General features: G+C 42.0%; 1 protein-coding gene across 1 annotated transcript in view; it reads right to left on the bottom strand.

Moving 5' to 3' along the window:
• Positions 1-2721: 2721 nt before the first annotated feature.
• The window catches only part of LOC119454118 (BAI1-associated protein 3-like), a 375555-nt gene continuing 359833 nt past the window's right edge, over positions 2722-18443 (bottom strand). The window contains exon 29 of the mRNA XM_049667930.1: positions 2722-17462. Coding sequence (XP_049523887.1) covers positions 17377-17462 — 86 coding nt within the window. The 3' untranslated portion in view covers positions 2722-17376. The remainder of the gene's footprint in view (positions 17463-18443) is intronic.

Consider the following 18443-nt stretch of genomic DNA (forward strand, 5'->3'; position numbering starts at 1 on the left):
CCCTTACATGGAAATTTCAAGAATAAACAGCCTCAACATTTTAATTTTTGCGATTCAAATAGTTTTTTATGCGAATATATCGAGAAGGCGTCCCTACAAAACAAAGTTAGGTACTATTTTGTGCGTTTTCATCTTGACTGCTAAAAGAACGTTTAGTATTTTTAACAAAATGTTAGTAGTTCTTGGCTTTGATGGCCGTATTTCTTACAGGTTAAGGTTGTCAGGTCTGGTGTTTGCTACAAAATCTGCAACATTTATAATCATTTCTTTATAACCAACCCTGCCTGAATACCCATAGGGATAAATGAATGAATAAATAAATAAATAAATACATAAATACGTAAGTAAATAAATAAAAATAGAAATTGTCTGCACCCTGTTGGAAAATAACTGTTTAACCCTGACTTGTAGGACATTAGGCAAACGTGAAATTAACGTTTAGGTAAATACATGACTTACTTCACGTTAGTTTATATTATTGAATTCAAAAACTTCTACCTTATTTAAATTTCACTTGACAGTCTTAGTGGGAATTTTAGCGACTTTTTGGTCTCACTTTACCGACATGCTTCAAATAATTTTGAAGTACTGGATTATAATGGTTCATTATGCGTGATGGTTAACCAGCTATCTCAACGACAAAGATAGCTCGGCATTTTTAACCTTTTTTAATGCAACGTGAGTCCGCAAATTTCCGACATATACATAAAGTACACCGTCTTTCTGGCTGAGTCATCCGCACTTAAAGCATACAAAAGTAACGGACGAATGTGCGAAATATTTACATTCGTCCAACGTTTTGGCCGTGGTCCAGCTTTCGTCACGAAATCTTTCGCTCTCTCTACACACTCGCACAAACACGCACGCACACACACACACACACACACACACACACACACACACACTATATATATATATATATATATATATATATATATATATAGAGAGAGAGAGAGAGAGAGAGAGAGAGAGGGGGAAAGGAGGAGGCTTCGTCCCCCTCACTCGATAAATAGTTGGCACGTACTCCACTGACTGTAGGCAAGAAGTGGTGCCTCAATAGCTACCATGCTTACTTCCGTCGCAGGCAGCCTGCAAAAGCATAGCCTTCGAGGTCTGTTCCAGTTACTGATTGGCAACCGCCGCTGGGGCGTGCATTTGCACACCACCTATACTGTAGCAGACGAAGACGACGTCTGATTCTTGACCAATTGTGACCAATTGATGAAAGCAGGTGTGCGTCCATGGCGGAAAAAGAAATTGGGTACCCGTCCGGGACAGTGGCCTTGGTAAACTCGGCGGTAATGCAGTTCCACTCTACGTGAAAGCTGGGGAAGTGCGAAGCGGTGATTCGCCGGTGTTTTCCTTGTGTTATGCTTTTATTTATCTTGTTTTATCCTGTGTTTATCTTGTGTTTAGCAATCCATCATCCGTTTTGACACCTGTGCTAAGGCACAACTGGTGGGAAACCACCACGCACATGGAGCGAAACCGACACACACCTCGAGCTTTGGCAAACCATTTACTGCGCCTGACCACAACGACATATAGTCGTTGTGGTCAGGCGCAGTATGGTCAGTTGTGATCTTGTAATGTGATCGCATATGCGATCACATTACAAGATTTTCCCGATTTTCCCGAGTTTCTGCTAACTAATGCGCGTAATGCTTGATTATTCCTATCTTTTACTTTATTCTAAATCATGTTAGTTTATTTTGAAACGGTTTTGATCAATTCTGCACTTGTTTTGACCCCGTTCTTGCGCGTGACCACGACATGAAATCACATTGCGCTCCAACAGCTCGGGCTCCTAAAATGCTTCACCCTTCGAATAGACTAGGAGAGAGGGTCACGTAACAGACTTGAAGTCTATCGCCATAATAAATATAAACGTAGAGTGCTTGAGGGGGGAGAGGCAGGCCTCCACTCCGTGATAGGCAAGCGGCAATTTCTAGCAGCTGAAGGCACGGATATAATGGGATATAGTAGAGCAGAGAGCGAGTGGCGATGACCGATCGTGACGTGGGAGGCAGTAACAGCTACCTCGAACAAAACAATGCCTTTAAAGCGTCCGGCAAGCTTGGATAGCCTAGTTCAAAAGAGACAGCTCCAAATAGATAGGGGGGGCGTCAGAGAAGCTTGATTTGACGAGGCTATGTGCTTGACGCCATGATCCCTTCTAGGATTTGTCCTTTCGCTATGTGTGCACCAATTTCTTTGCGACTACCATCGCGTTCTTCGTTTTCATCAAATGGCGGTGTCTGCTGCAAGCATGCCGCTGTCGCAGAGAATACGTTCACATTCGGACGAGTCGCTGCAGTCTGCTGGAGTTTTGCTATTATTCTTCAGTAACTTATGACCAAAAATGGGCACGTTTACTTTCATGTACTCCCATAATCGGGACCGCATGGCATAGTGGCATAAAGCAATGTCATGCGCATTTTTATACTTGTTCTTCTTCGAAATACAAATCGTGCATCTAACGGTAGGATGGGTCTCCGAATTAAGCTGCAATGATCACAACAGCCTTTTTTATTCTTTTCCTCGTGCAATGTAATATAATGGTCTACATCACCAACTCTTGCTTTCGGAAGATAGCGATAGCACTGATACTTCCAGACTTCGAAGTGTGTAGTTTTTTTCAAGCTGAATGTTACCTTGTTCACGGGCCTGTGAAATCTTTAACCATAAAAAAAGACCGGTAATACGCACACAAACCCAAAATAATCAAAGAGGTGCCTTTATTACAGCTTTCTCAGTAAAGGGGTGATCGTTGACCATGCCCTCGTGTATATATAATAGTAATATATTCATATGTATATATATTTATCATAATATGATGCGTGTAGATACAAGCATTCACGATATGATGCAACACGAATAAAGCAATCACTTCCACAGTCACCGTGTAGTGTTTATACAGAGACAGTCGTGTGTATGTACGTGTTTGTGTGGCAGACAGTCACGGTTTCTTTCATCCTACTTTTCAGCACCGTAAAGTGGGTCGTAGTAAAATAGGTGAAGTGCTTTGGTGGTTGTAGGGAGACGGAGATAAATTCGTCATATAGAAAATACCCTCGGCACATCAACAAGTGGGCCACAGCTTAGCTTGGAAAGCGTCGAAACGGACACCAGTCGCGTTTATACAAGTGCAAAAGACACAGGGCTGACAACACATGGCCGGCTAATTGCCGACCTAGAGAGGCGATAGCATCGGATCTTCATGCAGCAATCAGCGGACACCATTAGAGTCCAAAAAGTGGGTAAATTTTTTAATGTTCCCGGTGTAATGGCGGTGTTTGCTCAGAAATTGAACAAAAAAGCGATGAAGTAGCATTCCTCAGGTTTGATGTTGTGGTTCTGTCGTCAGTACCAGAGCTGTCTGTATATTTTCAATGAAAAACTTATATGATAGTAAGTGTTTATCTGTTTTCATTATTTTATGTATTTTTTGATTGAGCATTTTCATTATGCAATCAGTAACTTCAAGTGTGACTGACCTATAATGTTTTGATTGAGCTCTTAAACTGATAGACTAGGCTATAAGTAGCACGTCAATTACTGCCAAGCGTCGGACTTTCAAAAATAGCATTGGCCTTTCACTGGGTAGTCCTGTGAATCAAAAATCTGTGTCTGTAGCGATGCAAGCCATCATTAAAATCATTCGACGCCGGCAAAAGCTAGTGCTCTTTGCCTTCATTCGAGAGGCAATTGTGCCACCAGTGGTCTCAGCTTCGGCATACGGTAAATACGAGTATTTTGCTTCTGATAATAAACTCATAGGTTGTGCTATCAGTAGCCTGTCAATGACTGCATTGTTGTCGTGATTCGGTAAATTGTGTGAGTTTGTCGCCGTAACAGGCAGTTATATCGGGCACAGGTAAGTGCCTACAGCGAAATATGCTGTAAACATATTTGTTCGCAGAATATAAACATAAATACTACTTAACGATAGCTTAATGCATACGTAGGAAACCAATCACTGAAACTACAAACTGCAATTACCGGCTGAAATAAACAAAAAAGCTGTCTGTAAAAGGTTCAAAGCCAGAGGTCTCTCTGAAAAGTCCGAAGGCTATCAGCATGTGGCAATATACCAGGTTATTGTTGCATATCTCCACTAGTATGCTCGGCGATTCACACGTTAGTAGGGTGAGACGCCTTGTCTATCATAAATTTTGTTATTTTGCAATAACGGAATCTCTATACACTACAGCCCAGAGCACGGTCCGACGACATCCTTCTTGAAAAGCGCTGTAGATTTGAAAATTCTCCGAAAAGATGCATTTTTATGCAGCCTCACGCATGTTCAAATACTCTGACTGAAGTGTTGGTGCTGTGTTTGAGTGAGAAGCTGATGTGTTTATAGCCATTGTTGTAATTATTTGGTTTGATAGCTCTAGAGATGCAACACACCACTGGGAAGATATGGGTCGCCGCAAAGCCTTAACAATACCTGTACATCACGTCAGTTATCAATACTGGACTAAGACTGAAACCTGTTAGCAATTTCGTCAAACGCCTTGGCAAACAACCTGAGACGTGCTTGATGCTTTGTCCCAAATTCGAGAGCCAGTGTTCCTGCGTTTGTACGCCAAGTGACCATCATAACAGTGATTTAACTCTCACAAATTTCATCTCGGCTGAGACAGAATCAACAGGTTGCCCCAAAAAATTGGGTACAGATATTATGGACATTGAAGATCTTTCAGGAAAAGCGTCCACTGATTGCTGATGAAAAATCAGATGCAGATACATGGGAAAGGATGCCACATTTTGATGTCACCATCAGCGGATACAACCAAATAATTAAAAAGCCTAATGCGGCTAATGGTATGTACGCTAAATTCACACTCGTACAAGACATAATTGATGTGCACTTATAGAACATAAAGCGCAAGGCGTCATCAGGACTGACAAATTATTCAGAATAACCACTTTAACACAATGCCTTCTTTGGACAAGAAGCCCTGTTAGGGCATTCTGTAAGCTGGAGCTAAGTGTACACAGACAAAAATAACTGTCAGTTCACTGCTGAATATCAGTAAATTGATTGTAGTGTGTACGGCTACGCAGCAATATTCCTAATAAGTGAGACTGCTGTGCCGTAAATAGATTTTTTCAATGATGCAAACCATAAGCAAAGTGCTTCAAAGTGAAATAAACTGTGTCTATAGATAAGCCTTATCCTCACAGAGCGCTCGTAACAGATGTGTTAACTATACTCCAAGCTGAGTAGCTGTTAGGAAGAGAAGATAATGCTGATGATGTAAGTGTCACATGATTCCTACGAAATCTCTAATAGCGAACAGGGGATTAAAGACTGTAATATTCAACAGTGTCCCTCTCACCAGAGCACAAACATAAAACAATCTCGTGGGACGCAGTCAGAATCTCCTTACCAACATTAGTGGCCATCAATTCCAACACTGAACGGCATCACACGTCATAGTCTATGCAAAACAGCACACTCACAACAAGGAAGCAAGCAATCAAAATAAATAACACCTCTGCACACAACCCTTTCATTGCCAGCCATACAATAAATCACAACAAAATAACAATCAGCAAGCAAAGTACACAATACGGACTGATTTGATAAGATCGTGGGCCTACAGTAAGATCCATAGCAAGGACTCGGCGCCGATGGTAAGTATAAGTATCACCACACAGAATCATTAGGATGAAATTCGTAGAAAGCACATGTAGGTTAGACCTCACAGTAACAGTGGCCAAAGCGTCAGCAATTCGACAATGAGGGTTGAATCTAGAGCTGACAATTGTACGTCAGATATTTCAGAAGACAACTTGACAAAATAGTCCTTTAAGCTAAGCGCTAATGTGTGGACGTGAATGCTATCAGTGAATTTTACTTATAATGTGAAAGGAAATTGGCCCTAGCATAAACGCTTTACTTGTTTACATTAAATAAAGAGTGATACCTCCAACAGCAGGCGACGACGTAAATAGGCATAATAGGTCAGAAAACAGTCAGAGCTTCCATCCTTTTTTACCAGAACAATATGAAAATGCTTACAAAGCAGCGCATTCCCTTTCTCTCACAATACATTGTCGTCATTTCAGGAGTGTGTTAGTGCCCTCTACAAAGGCAGGAAAGATACACCCAAGGCTGCCAACACACAAAACAGGCAGCTCGAACTATTCTTTTAGTAGGTTCTTTTTTTTTTTGCTGTTCTTGCTTTGGCATTCCGCGCATTAGAGTCCAAGACAGACGCAATGCAGTAATGTGCAAAATTAACCTGCTACATGGCTCTACTACACAACATGAATATTCAGTTAGATAGACGGTGTGTTTCTTCATATTTTTATTCATTACTGGGCATTCCGTAATAAAATATTAGTCTCTAATCTCAGAAACTAAAACAAAGCTATTGAAAATTGCTGGTCATCAGTACTTATTGTTAGTTCCTCGAGTGTAACTCTGTTCTCAAAACATTAAAAATCTTTATTACTCCAAAAATACTCAGGAGCCATCAGAGGAACCCTTATTTGCGCTGCTTTTATCGACATGTTATATATCAGTAATCCCCAATGGTCAGCATCATAATTTTTTATCACAACAAGAAAAGAGGGATTACGACTTTGCTTTATGTAACTACACTGCGTACGATGAAACTGAAATTAGGTCAAAGTTCAACCAGTTTAATAAACTTTGCCGAAGTGTCACTTCCATGTTTGAAGTAGCTGGAATAGATAGCAGTGCTATTAGTAGAAGCAACAGACCCCAATAGAGAATAATCCTATAAACAGTGCCCAAACGCTAATTCAAGACCGCAAACTTGCATTGTCTCTCGAGTCAGCGCCTGTGAAATCAGCATGATAATAACAACCTCCCAACCACAAAAAAGTCAAGTCCACTTCATGCTGCAAGACCACTTCTGCCTGGCACACACGGCGCTATTTTATTACTCAGAAGATTGTTCAACTTAAAGGATGCCGGCCACCTTTGGCGTTACCTAATTGCCACATCAAGTGCCATTGAACTAACACTTTAAGATGCAGGCCTACTAGGAAGCGAAAAATAGTGGTTCATCATGTGATGTGTCGGCAGCAGTTAGTCTAGAATGTTTCCGAAGCATGCTCTGCCATGCTGCCGCAGAGTCGTCCAAACTTTCCGGTGATTCAGTATTGTAAAACAAACTAGGTCATTAATAGCTTATAGAATATGTAGAAAAAATGAGGTTAGAACGCTGCGCCGCTTTTGACCGAATGTGCTTTTCCCGAGTCTGCTGACGTGTTTATTAAGGTCAACGAAAATTAATTACTTTTTCCGACTTGACGACGAAGCTGGTGAATTTAAGACATGCAGCGTACCGCCTGGAAGCTCATATTTCCTCCCTCATATGAGAAACGATAACAATGCCAGCATAACTTAAGCAGTAACAACGTGAATAACAGTAATAATCAGCGCACTAAGGCGTGCGACTGTGGAACAGGAAGTTAAACTCATACTTCTACAGGTTGCTCTCCCTAACTTCACTTTAGTTTCCGCAACGCCAAATACTTTGAAGACCAGTCAAACGGCAACAATTCCTCACAACATTTTAATATGAATGGTTCAAAGTTAGGGCCATTCTATGAGCCGATGGCCATCTCTCTGAGCGCAAGGAAACTGTGGGCGCAGTGCGAAGCAAGTGCCTGATAAATTACATCATGGCTCAAACTTAAATTTTAGTGCGAACAATGTGCAATGCATAAAAATACACTGGTTGAAAAAAATGAAGACAATGTACTTCTGTTTTTAAAACCATTTCACATGCCAGAAGGACGCATATTTTTTTAGTTTTTTAAGTCCGACAGATTATAAGCGCCACAAACCTCACGTAAATAGACAAATATTAACAAAGTATTTCCCCTCGTTCTTTTTAACATGACAGACCACGGTGACAGACCTCCCAGACAACAGGGGCCACATTTATGTGGCGCTGTCGGCGAAGTTCAGTCATGTTATGAGCTCGTTCCCAGATGGCACAGTGGACGTTTGAACAATGTGATCTAGCTTGGTGATTGCATGGGCCTCAGATAGTTCACCACATAAGCCGCTCTCGGTACATCTCGATAATAAAACGTGCTGCAGCATTTCAAGTTTCATGACAATTAGGAGCTAAGTAAGAAGTTTTTTTATAGAAGTATGAATCCATAATACATGGTAACAAAATCAATCGGCCACTAAAATTTTGCAAAAAAGCCAGACGCCTACATAAGAACGATTAACGCCCCACAAATTTAAACCGGATGTTTTGTTTCACATGACTTATACAACTTGTGATACACAGCGATCAACGTATCTAACTCTAGCACAGCAGCATACATTCAGATGATATGAAAAGCCAGTGTACTAGCTTTCCAAAGGCATGGGGGTGGTGACAAACAATCTTTCTTTTTTGTCGTACCAAAGGGGAGTGCATAGATGGGAAACATTCAGGAAATTCTCCGCAAATCTTATTCTCGCCATCAGCTGAAATCATTAAACAGACCATCTTGACAGAAAGTGGAAAAGAGGTCAGTTAAATACGGGCCAATGCATTGTAGTCAACAGTGTGCCACATCTAACACAATTTGTAGGCTACCAGGCAGACTCCGTTAGACCAGGCTGAATCTTATTACGCCGGTGTGAATATATGAGATCATTTCTTGGAGGAAACAGCCCACTCTTTAAAAACAAACATTGTGGTTCAATATTCTAAATTTTTTTCATTCTCCAAGCTTCTGGGTAATAAAAAAAGTGGTTTCGACGTGGATGCTTGAAGCCAATTTTCTGTTCAATAGCAACAAGCAAAAGGCAAAGGACGGAGTTAGCCTGACTTCCTAGACGTGAAACCATTTTGTCTCATCGTGTATTATGGCGTTTTTTGTGACCACAGACGAGAACCAAGATGGCTTTTTTAAGTAGTATTGAAGTCCTCCACCTTTATCAAGAAGTAAACAGTAAAACAGAGATACAGGTATGCACTTGACCATCGCAGACAAATAGCCAATTCAACGTCATAGCAAAAGCTTAACAACTTTAAGTATAAGCATAAGGCTCAGCGCCAATAAATATTCATAGGTAACGCGTTCTGCAACACTACCAGCATTGCGAATACGGTTGCAATGTGAGGCCTCGCATGAGAAAACTTTTGCTGGGAAGGTAGTTTGTATGGATGCAATCTTACACTGTTTAAGATGAACTCTTTAAAATGTGGGATTTGCAGAGATTTCCCTGAAACAGTGCTCTAATGAAATAGACACACCACCCCTATTAAATAAAAGCTACCGATTACTTACTGGACACCCTTCCCCCTCAGATACAAGCTTCACCGGGCGACACGCCACAGGAGCTCAGTGCTCTGCGGTGTGCAGTTTGTGTACAAGTTGAGTGCTCTGACGACGATCTCAGTGAAACACGACACACTAACCCTAAAATTCATGTGGGCGGCCTCTGTGCAATGGTAATGACGCGTGTCTAAATGCCTAGAATGGATTATTTATCACCGAATGGGTTATGTTGTCACCGCTGTTGTAACTGTGGGGGCTGGGACCTCTGTCAGGCCTCTGTGCCTTTAGTCCCAGTCTCCCCTCGTTTGAACGAGAAAATAAAGTACATTCATTCATTAATTAATTAACATCTTTACTGATGCTTGCTTATGACAAAGCATTGCAATACGGCTCTCCCAGCAATCACGGCAAATTTCCGATCAAAGCCGCTAGGCAAGGTACAAATAATGGCTCAGTCCGGATAGGCATCCAAAAGTGGTTGGTCATTAAAAAGCAGGTTCTTTATGGTTTGGATACGATTCATTCTGGCGCTCAAATGACTCGAATTGCGGGCCCATTGGATATAAAGAAACGGTCCACAGGGTTTGTTGTGAGTTCTTGATACAAGCCTTCAGCGCAATTATTATTATTTTAAATTTGTGCACGAGAAACCGCTATTCAGTACTTGAATTGCATCGTAAGATTTACCTGAAAAAGTTCCAAACTCAACCTACGGCTTACGAGCCACTTTTTTTCAATCATATCATGCCCGATAACTGGTCCCGATGACCGTTGGTCGGACTTTCAGTGAGAATGCTACAAGCTCAAGACAGGCGTCATTGACATTGCAGGTCAAAACTCGTGAATGGAAACTCGGCATTGTAATTTCGCTTGTTTAATTGACGGTACACCGTGACCATAAGCCTCCTTCTTATGGCCAAGCGTAACATTCCCTCACCTTAAGTTTCAATAACACTTTCATGAGAGAAAGGAGAAGGCAAGCGCCGACTGACACGAATAGAGCGTTTCGGTCACCCCATTGCATGTCCCTTATTATCCCGTCACAAATTAGTATAATCATAGGCATAAAATTATGCGTAAGTCATGCTCAGCCATCTTGCGAGACGATTGATTTTTTCTCATCTTGCGGAATTCTGTCTGAAACTGCACCCAAGCATCTTTGATATGCACGGACAAGGGAATTTTACGGCACTTTTATCATCAGCAAAGCACCCCTTTCTCTCTGTGTCATTAAAATAGGTTTCCAATCTTTTAGTCATGTAAGAACCCATCATGTACAAATTCCTGCTTCTCTGAATAGTTCTTCTAAACGTTATCGGCTGTCTAATTTCGCCCGGTGTTTTCGCCTATCGCTCACAGCCCAAATACCATCATTACTGTGCATGCCTTTATTATGCTCAGTGATGGTTAATTTCACTAAAACACTCACTGCTAGCCAGAGCATTGTATCAATTTAACTGATCTCATTAACTTTCAGAATAGAAGCCCTTTGTGGCCCAGAATTAAATGCAGCAACTGGCTTACGCTGATCGGAGCTCCGGCCCTCGTTGACTCCCATGAACGCTAATCCCTCTGACAGCCGTCAACATCTCACAACGCAGAGGGTTCACATATCACGTCTTGGAGGAAACATGTTTCGGAAAGCGTCACGCGCGTACGTCACCCAATAGACTGCACATATTACTGCGAACAAATAAGAAAATAACGCTGAGCAACACTGTTCTTTTTCACAGATGAACATTTCACACGCCGAGTTTCCTCAATCCACGCGTTTGGACTTGAAGAGCTGCGCTGCCGGCGTAGTGGCAACAAGCGAGTTGTCGCTGTGCCTCGGATGGATATTATCTTACTGTATATATTGCAATTATTGCGAGATGTGCCTGTTTAAATGCTTAATGCTTGACTCTGACATAACAATAAACTTTATGCCATCAGAAGAGTTATATCTGTCTCTCGCTATGCGAAATATAGTGCACTGGCACTATTGTAAAAGCCCATGCTCTCTCTATTCAATAACACCATACGATTATACAGATTGCTGTGTATGATCTCATATTACGGGTCAGCTTGAACTAAATTCTGAGGTTTTCGGTGCCGAAACCACGATCTAATTATGAGGCACACTGTAGTGCGGGGCTCCGGATTTTTTTTTTTTGCAACCTAAAGTTAATTATTCAACACACCCCACTCGAGCGGTTTGCAGTTCTTTCTGCACCATCGCCTTATCAGTATATTGGGCAAGCGGTATATGAGAGGTGTACGCTGCTTTATTAACGAATGATTAAGTCGTTACTTGAAAAGACGACGGTTATCGAATAGGCATTCGGTCAAACAGTGCATTACGCCCGATCTACGAACTGTGACGTCATGTAATTTCTTTTTTTCCCCTTGAGTTCACGAGCATCAGGCTTAACTGGTTGCCACCTACGCCGGCAGTGCACCGCTAGGCCGCCAAGAACATGCCGATGCGTTTGGCTGAAGATGTCGTGAGGACGGGTCTGTGTACAACGTGTGAACACTTAATCACTCACCTATGACGCGGCGTACAAAGTGCAAACGCGGATGACAGAGACACGGCTACACGCTCTACTCGCACAAACGTTTGGTTCGCGTGGTGTGGGAGGGAGCTTCGCTAGGGTAACAAACGGTGTGGCTGACCGCATCCCTCCACTCTAAACACGCATGACCGCCCGCCGAGTGCCATAAACATAAGAACTGGTTGCGGAGTGGCACCAGAAGAGAGAGTGAGTTTAGATTGTCCACCAGGGCTGCATGTTTAAAAAACGTTACCCTTATGACAGCACACAGGGGAGTTTCGCAAGCCCTTGTTCTTTGTTGAAAGCAGATAAGGAGCAGTCCGTCATAATGGATTTCATTGCCTGTGGAGCTCTAAACAAAATGCTTCCTCGCTGTGTTCTATTAAACAAAAATTATGGAAATAATGAAATGTTTGTAGCTTGAAACAATATAAAAGTCATCGCAGCATTAAATATATTCGAATTTATCTCCGTGTTGGGAAACATCTCAGTGTAAAGGGTTTCGTGGGTAAATGCTGCATTTGAATTAGTGTATAGTGTTCGCTATGTATGCCACTTGTCTGCTAGTTATGTACAGAACAGGAGCGTTTCCTCCTGATAGTTGTTCTCGGGACCTGGTTCGTCAGGTAATGTAAACGGCTTGTTACTTTATATAAAATGTTTTCAAATCTATCAAAATGTTTGAATTTTAACTGGCTTCTATATTTCTGCGCATCTAGTTTGGAATACTTCTAGAAAAGTAAAGATTTTTTTGGGAAAAACATCACCGGCATGGTGTTACCCACAAGGTTCTTTGATATCCTTCGAAGTGCTTATCATATCGTTTGCAATGATGGATAAGGAAAGCGGGAAGTTCAATTTACAATAGCGATGCTTGAAATAGTACCCACTCAAATACAAACTTCCATTAAAGATATTGTGAAAAAACATGAAGTCCTTTGTTGCCTCAGACAATCTGGGCATTAACTAAATGTCAGCCAGATGTCAATGTGTAAAAATTCTGGTCCAGCACACAGATATAACGTCTAGTTGAGAAACGCCCCACAAAGTAGGTGCGGTTTCTAAAATGTATGCGTTCGGTTTAAAATATTGTTACTGGATATGCTTAACCCTGCCCGCGATATGGCTTGACAATGATCGACAATTACAACCAGCACAATCGTATAAAAAGTAGTGACATTAAAACTTCTATTGCCATAAAATAAATTCAATTTGCCACAGATATTTTTGATTATGTAACGTGATGACAGTGCAAACAAAAAGGGGCGGTAGGTAGATATGAACGATTAGAATGATGCAGCCTCTCGTATTGTTCAATTCTTACAACCATTCAGAGCCATTTAGCTGTGTCATTCGTCAACGTCATACTGCCAGCCTGTCGAGTGAGCCTCCCAACTTCAGCAACAGGTCTCACAGGATTACAAAGAGTGCACTAGGGCCTTGTGCACTAGTGTACCAATGTTCCTGGTGCACTGGAGTACACTAGAGCGCACTAGGAACGTTTGTTATCCGATAAGTACATTGACTGCAGTACAGAAAGAACTAAATGGTCACAGGCATATTTTGGTGATTAGGAATACTTACCAAGGTGTTCGGTAATATGCTAACAAGCTATCCCAAGTACCTTCAGGTTGATGTGAACCGCAACCTACGACACCGCTACTAGTACATTTGTTGATAATGAATACCGTCACATCAAACTATGTCCTATGGCTCGTGTCCCCTGAAGCCCACTTAAAGTGTGAACAAAAACTATGCAATACAAGTTGGCCTGCTGTTAAGTAAAATCTCTGTCGCTGCTAAATGTCACCTACAATCATGGTACAAGAGGAAAAGAAAAAACCCTGTACATTTCAGTTGGACAACGACTCATTGTGAACAGCTTTTCTGGACGAACTGCGTAGTTCGGTATGTACAGGAGCGATCGAGTGGCGCAGCGCCTATGAAGAGCAATAAATAGCCCCGTGTGACGTGCCAAATGCGGGAAGTAGGCAAGTCATGCATTGTGACAAGGCCAAGCAGTAGGTCAACTTCTGACACAGGTCACCAAAGTAAATATCAAGCCTGAACTGGTGTCCTGCTAGGGGTTAACCATTCTGTACGTAGCGAGCGTAAATTGGGCTCATGCAGTTACAGAGTTCTGAAGCTATTTTCGGAAATCCTCTAGTTTCATCATTTTTCTAAACTAGTGTCTAAGGAAGAATGATCACTAGCATAAAGGCTGAATTATGTCGCTGTAGAATACGCTGTCATCAAAGATGGGTTTAAATGAGCTACATGGGCTCTTACTAAACCGTTTATCTAGTTTATATGACGTTATAAAGTGGACCATGTTTCTTGGCTGAGAAGTAGCATCAAAAACGCTTATATTCTATGAAACTCTCAAGCGGATCTTCAAAGGCGCTGCGATATGTTATAACGATTACAAGTGTACGGACAAACTTCGCCGATGTTTCAAGTATAGTTATTTACCAGTGCCTTAGAGTAGGATCCTAGAACGAGCAATATAGATTTTCCGTTAACGAATAAACGGCAAGCTCAATGTATGCCAGTGTTTCTCTACACTAACTGCACGATTCCAAACAAAGGTTAGAGTGAGTAGTCGCTGTGAGCCACGAGAGAGCAGAATAGCAGTTCAACTCGCTTACTATCAAACACAAAGCACTCCATGTATGTGCACGACAAATAAGCCACATTGACACAGTGTGTGTTTCATGTGATGATGTGCACAATAACGAACACTGAACTTCGATTTAAAGGGGCCGTGACGTGGTCGTACACTTATTCTCAATTTAACGACCTCACTGAATACGGGCCAATATGGTTAGACAAACAACTGGGCACTCAGAGAACACTTTAGCCCAAAATTTCAATTTCAAACCACTGCCTTTAAGCTCTTACTACAAACAGCCACTGCCATTGGACATGGTTATGTGGCGTCAGGACGTGAGAGCCCACTGCTGTATTGTCTGCTCCGAAACATTCCCAATCCACTTGCGCGCCTTGCCGAGAGAGTGGATGCCAACAAAACGCGAGTGCTTCTCAAGCTAACCGCAAATACGCACATGCCAAAAACGGAACCATGCATATACCGAGCACATAGACTGCACAGAACGCACTTCATCTCTTCTCTGTGACCAGACTGCTGTACAGTTCAACTGCGATATGAAAAGAAAATATCTCAAGTACACACTTTCTGCCGTATTCAATACGCTCAAACTTTGCTAGTTTACTGTGGAACGCGCACGGTTTACCTTTCAATGCATATTTCAAACTTGAACCTTATTGTCTAACTGCCCCTTTAATGACCCCGCGAGGTTATCCTCTTGTAACATCTGACGTTTCCTCTCCCTTCTTTTTTTTTCGGTAAGAAAATGTGCACTTCGTAGACGAACACATTCTATTAAATCAAGTGAATGTTTAAACTCTTGTATTTACAACCGCACACTAAACAAGCAAAATAACTCCATTGTGTGGTTCTTGTTTGTCAGAGATTTACCTCCGTTTTGACAAATTATCGTATTTCTCGATGAAATCACTTTACTTCTACCGATTTATGATACACATATCCCATTTTGGGTGTTCAAAAACTCTGGAAAACGGTATTGAGTTTGAGTCGGACAGTAATGCGAGAAAGCGCCAACAACGCTTCTTTCTGTTTTGTTTTCATAAATAAAGAGTTCATCGATAAGCACATAGCACTTTCACGGCAAATCTCATTGCAAGCTCACAAATGGGCAACCTCACGAACCACGGGTGTCATGTTTGGTAACGTCTATCAGAAAATCCCACAGCCCTTGATACTCCCACATGCCGTCGCTTGTGGAAAAATGTTGACAGAAGCGAAACTTGCACTGCTACATCTGGACTCGCTGCAGATATGCCCGTTCGGCAAGCTACAAGCTGATTCATTTTGGCCTGACTAACATGTACAAGAATGTTTCTGACTTGAAGAAAACTGTAATTTATGTTCGCGGACGATATGTTTGGTAGTAAGTAGATGATTTCAACTAACACTTTCTTTTGACTGAGTGTAGAACAAATAAATATACATTAAGACCCCGTGCTTTGCAGAAACGCCCCTTACTACATCACCAACAAACGGGTCAATAGTTTGGCGTTTCTCAGATATGTCGCATTTGAGAACAAACTACTTGTTAGTCCTGATGCCACAAAAACTATCTTGTAGAAGTTTTTAATTTCTCTTGGCTGCTCTTGTGTAGATAAACAGCCCTTAGACAGCGAAATAGCACAAGTTTTTCACACGCACTGCATATTTTTCTACGACTAGAACTCATCTTTTTTCGTGTATACGGAAAAAATCGGACCAAACGAATCAGAGCACTTGAAGGAAGACACTTAATAAACACAGAAACGAGACTTGTATCGCAACTAAAAAGCTCAAGAAAATGTAATGCAGCACCACACATAACTATTCAGTCAAATTGTAAAAATATGTTAACCATGATAAAAGTTCCCATTTCTATCACACAAATTTTCACCTTGTATGGTGAAACCTACATAAAAATCACATAGTGGCCAAGCTTATCTAATGAATCAGTGCCACAAACTTTCCTAAATTAAAAGAAATGAAATCATTAAAAGAGCAAACGGGTTGTTCCTGCAGCAGGATAAGATCAATCTCAAAGAATGGAGCAATATTTGAGCTCCTGGAATAAGATGCCTGCTGCCGTGATAAATCCGTAGTTTTCGCAGAATTAACTAGGGGTTGTTAAATCTTCGCCATAAAACCATGGTTCCAGTAGCTTAAATAACTCTATTTACAAAGTAGCAGGTAAACGACTGCATTAAAGGACAAAAGAATTTACTCGATTGCCACATGCAGCTTCAAGGCAGGAGAAGGTTACCCTCACAAAATATTTACCACCACCTGAAAAGCATTCGTGGAAAGACTGCAATCGTCCTAAAAGAGGGCCGTGAGTCGGCGCGCATGGCTAAGCCATTGCTAAAGCACGGAGCCTTTGATTCAACCGCCACTTTCTTGTCTGACAAGCCCATCGCTAAGTGACAAATACCATCCACGCATTTGTAACTTTCACGTACTTGAGATACCATGTAAACTTTAGGCCCAAGCACAAACGCCACCTGCGTAACTTTCGTGCATGTCATTTGTCAGGCGGACAGGCGCACCGGATGACGAGCAATTTGGTAGCCAGACACAGCCAGAACAGACGATCGTCAATGCAGCAGCACAGGCAAGAAGACTTAAGCTTGATATAAACTTCCTTGGTCTAACTCAAGCCTTAGCGAAGGCCTAACACTGAGCCTAACGCTAAGCCCAGCGTTAGGCCTAGAAGCGCTTCACACGTATGAATATGTGGTAATAATTTGTCCAGGCTTCCGGATCATCCCACCACGTTCGGTCGTTAGGACGAAGTCACCCCAGTCGCATGAATGGCACGCAGCCCGACGAGACGTGAGCGGACACAGTAAAAGGCGGCGGGGCGAGGCAAGACAGGAGATGATGGCACTTGGTGCGGCGGCGAGGGCTGCTGGTTTGGCGAGCGGGGGCGCCGAGCGTGTGGCGTCGCTGGAGCCCCACTCAGGACTTCCTCTTCTTCTGCTGCCTCACGAATTCCAGGGCGTCCTTGTCCCACGCCCGGCTCTCAAGTGCACCCATAATCTCGTCTGCAATGAGACAAACCACCCACTTTGGTGACCACTGCATTGATAGCTCTTTTTGACACAGCATCTCGATGCTCCAGTTCATAAAAAAAGGGCCACTGACCAAGTAAACGGTTAATCTATTTTTCGAGACCTGTCTGGGTTCCTGACCACCATGCCACTATGCTATGTAACTTCTGACTTGGCCAGTGACAAGAAAAAATTGCTTTTTTTAATGCTCTGCATCACCAGGCCGGTTTCTAATTCAAAAGTTTCTAATTCCGACTGCACAACAAGATGAATGAGCTGGTAAAATGTAGCGATTCCTTTAGCTCGAGTGTATTCTTTTTATCATGCACACCTCAGGACCAGCCGATACTTGTGGTAACGTAGGTAGACTGCTGCTTGGACCACCTACGCAGCGCGAGAAATACATTAATTTCAGTGAATTTCAATAGAATACATTATCGCAGCCATGGTGTTTTTAATTACACAACACTGCAATACTTTCTGGCATAAAATTATTATTATCCGATTCTGTCTGCACGACAACACGAACCACTTTCTTCACAGACCACAGAGCTCATAACTATTTCCAGCACAGCAACAATATTGCACTTAGATTGGCATGTAAGCACATTTTACTAGAACTCGAGATTCAAGTGAGTCCTAAAACAGTGTTTTGATATTGGACACAATAAGGATGCATGGGGAAGCCTCGGCGGCTTCGCTATGCCTCTGTAGCGTGCTGTTTACTATTTCAGCTACATTATTCTAATGAAATGAAAAGAAAAAGCAGACTGACCGAAAATATCATTGATACAAACTTGATAAGGCAGTTAAGACACACATACACACTCACAGCTTATTCGTATATGTGGTCCAATCACAGCAGCCTTTGTTCCTCGCCCACAATGTTCGAAATCGAGGTCTGGCTTGGATTCGAGACAAATAAAAATTGAAATGACCAAGCAGGTAAGTAGTTATTTCTAAGATAACCTATTA

The sequence above is a fragment of the Dermacentor silvarum genome, chromosome 5, assembly GCF_013339745.2.
Source record: "Dermacentor silvarum isolate Dsil-2018 chromosome 5, BIME_Dsil_1.4, whole genome shotgun sequence".
NCBI classification, from domain to species: domain Eukaryota; kingdom Metazoa; phylum Arthropoda; class Arachnida; order Ixodida; family Ixodidae; genus Dermacentor; species Dermacentor silvarum.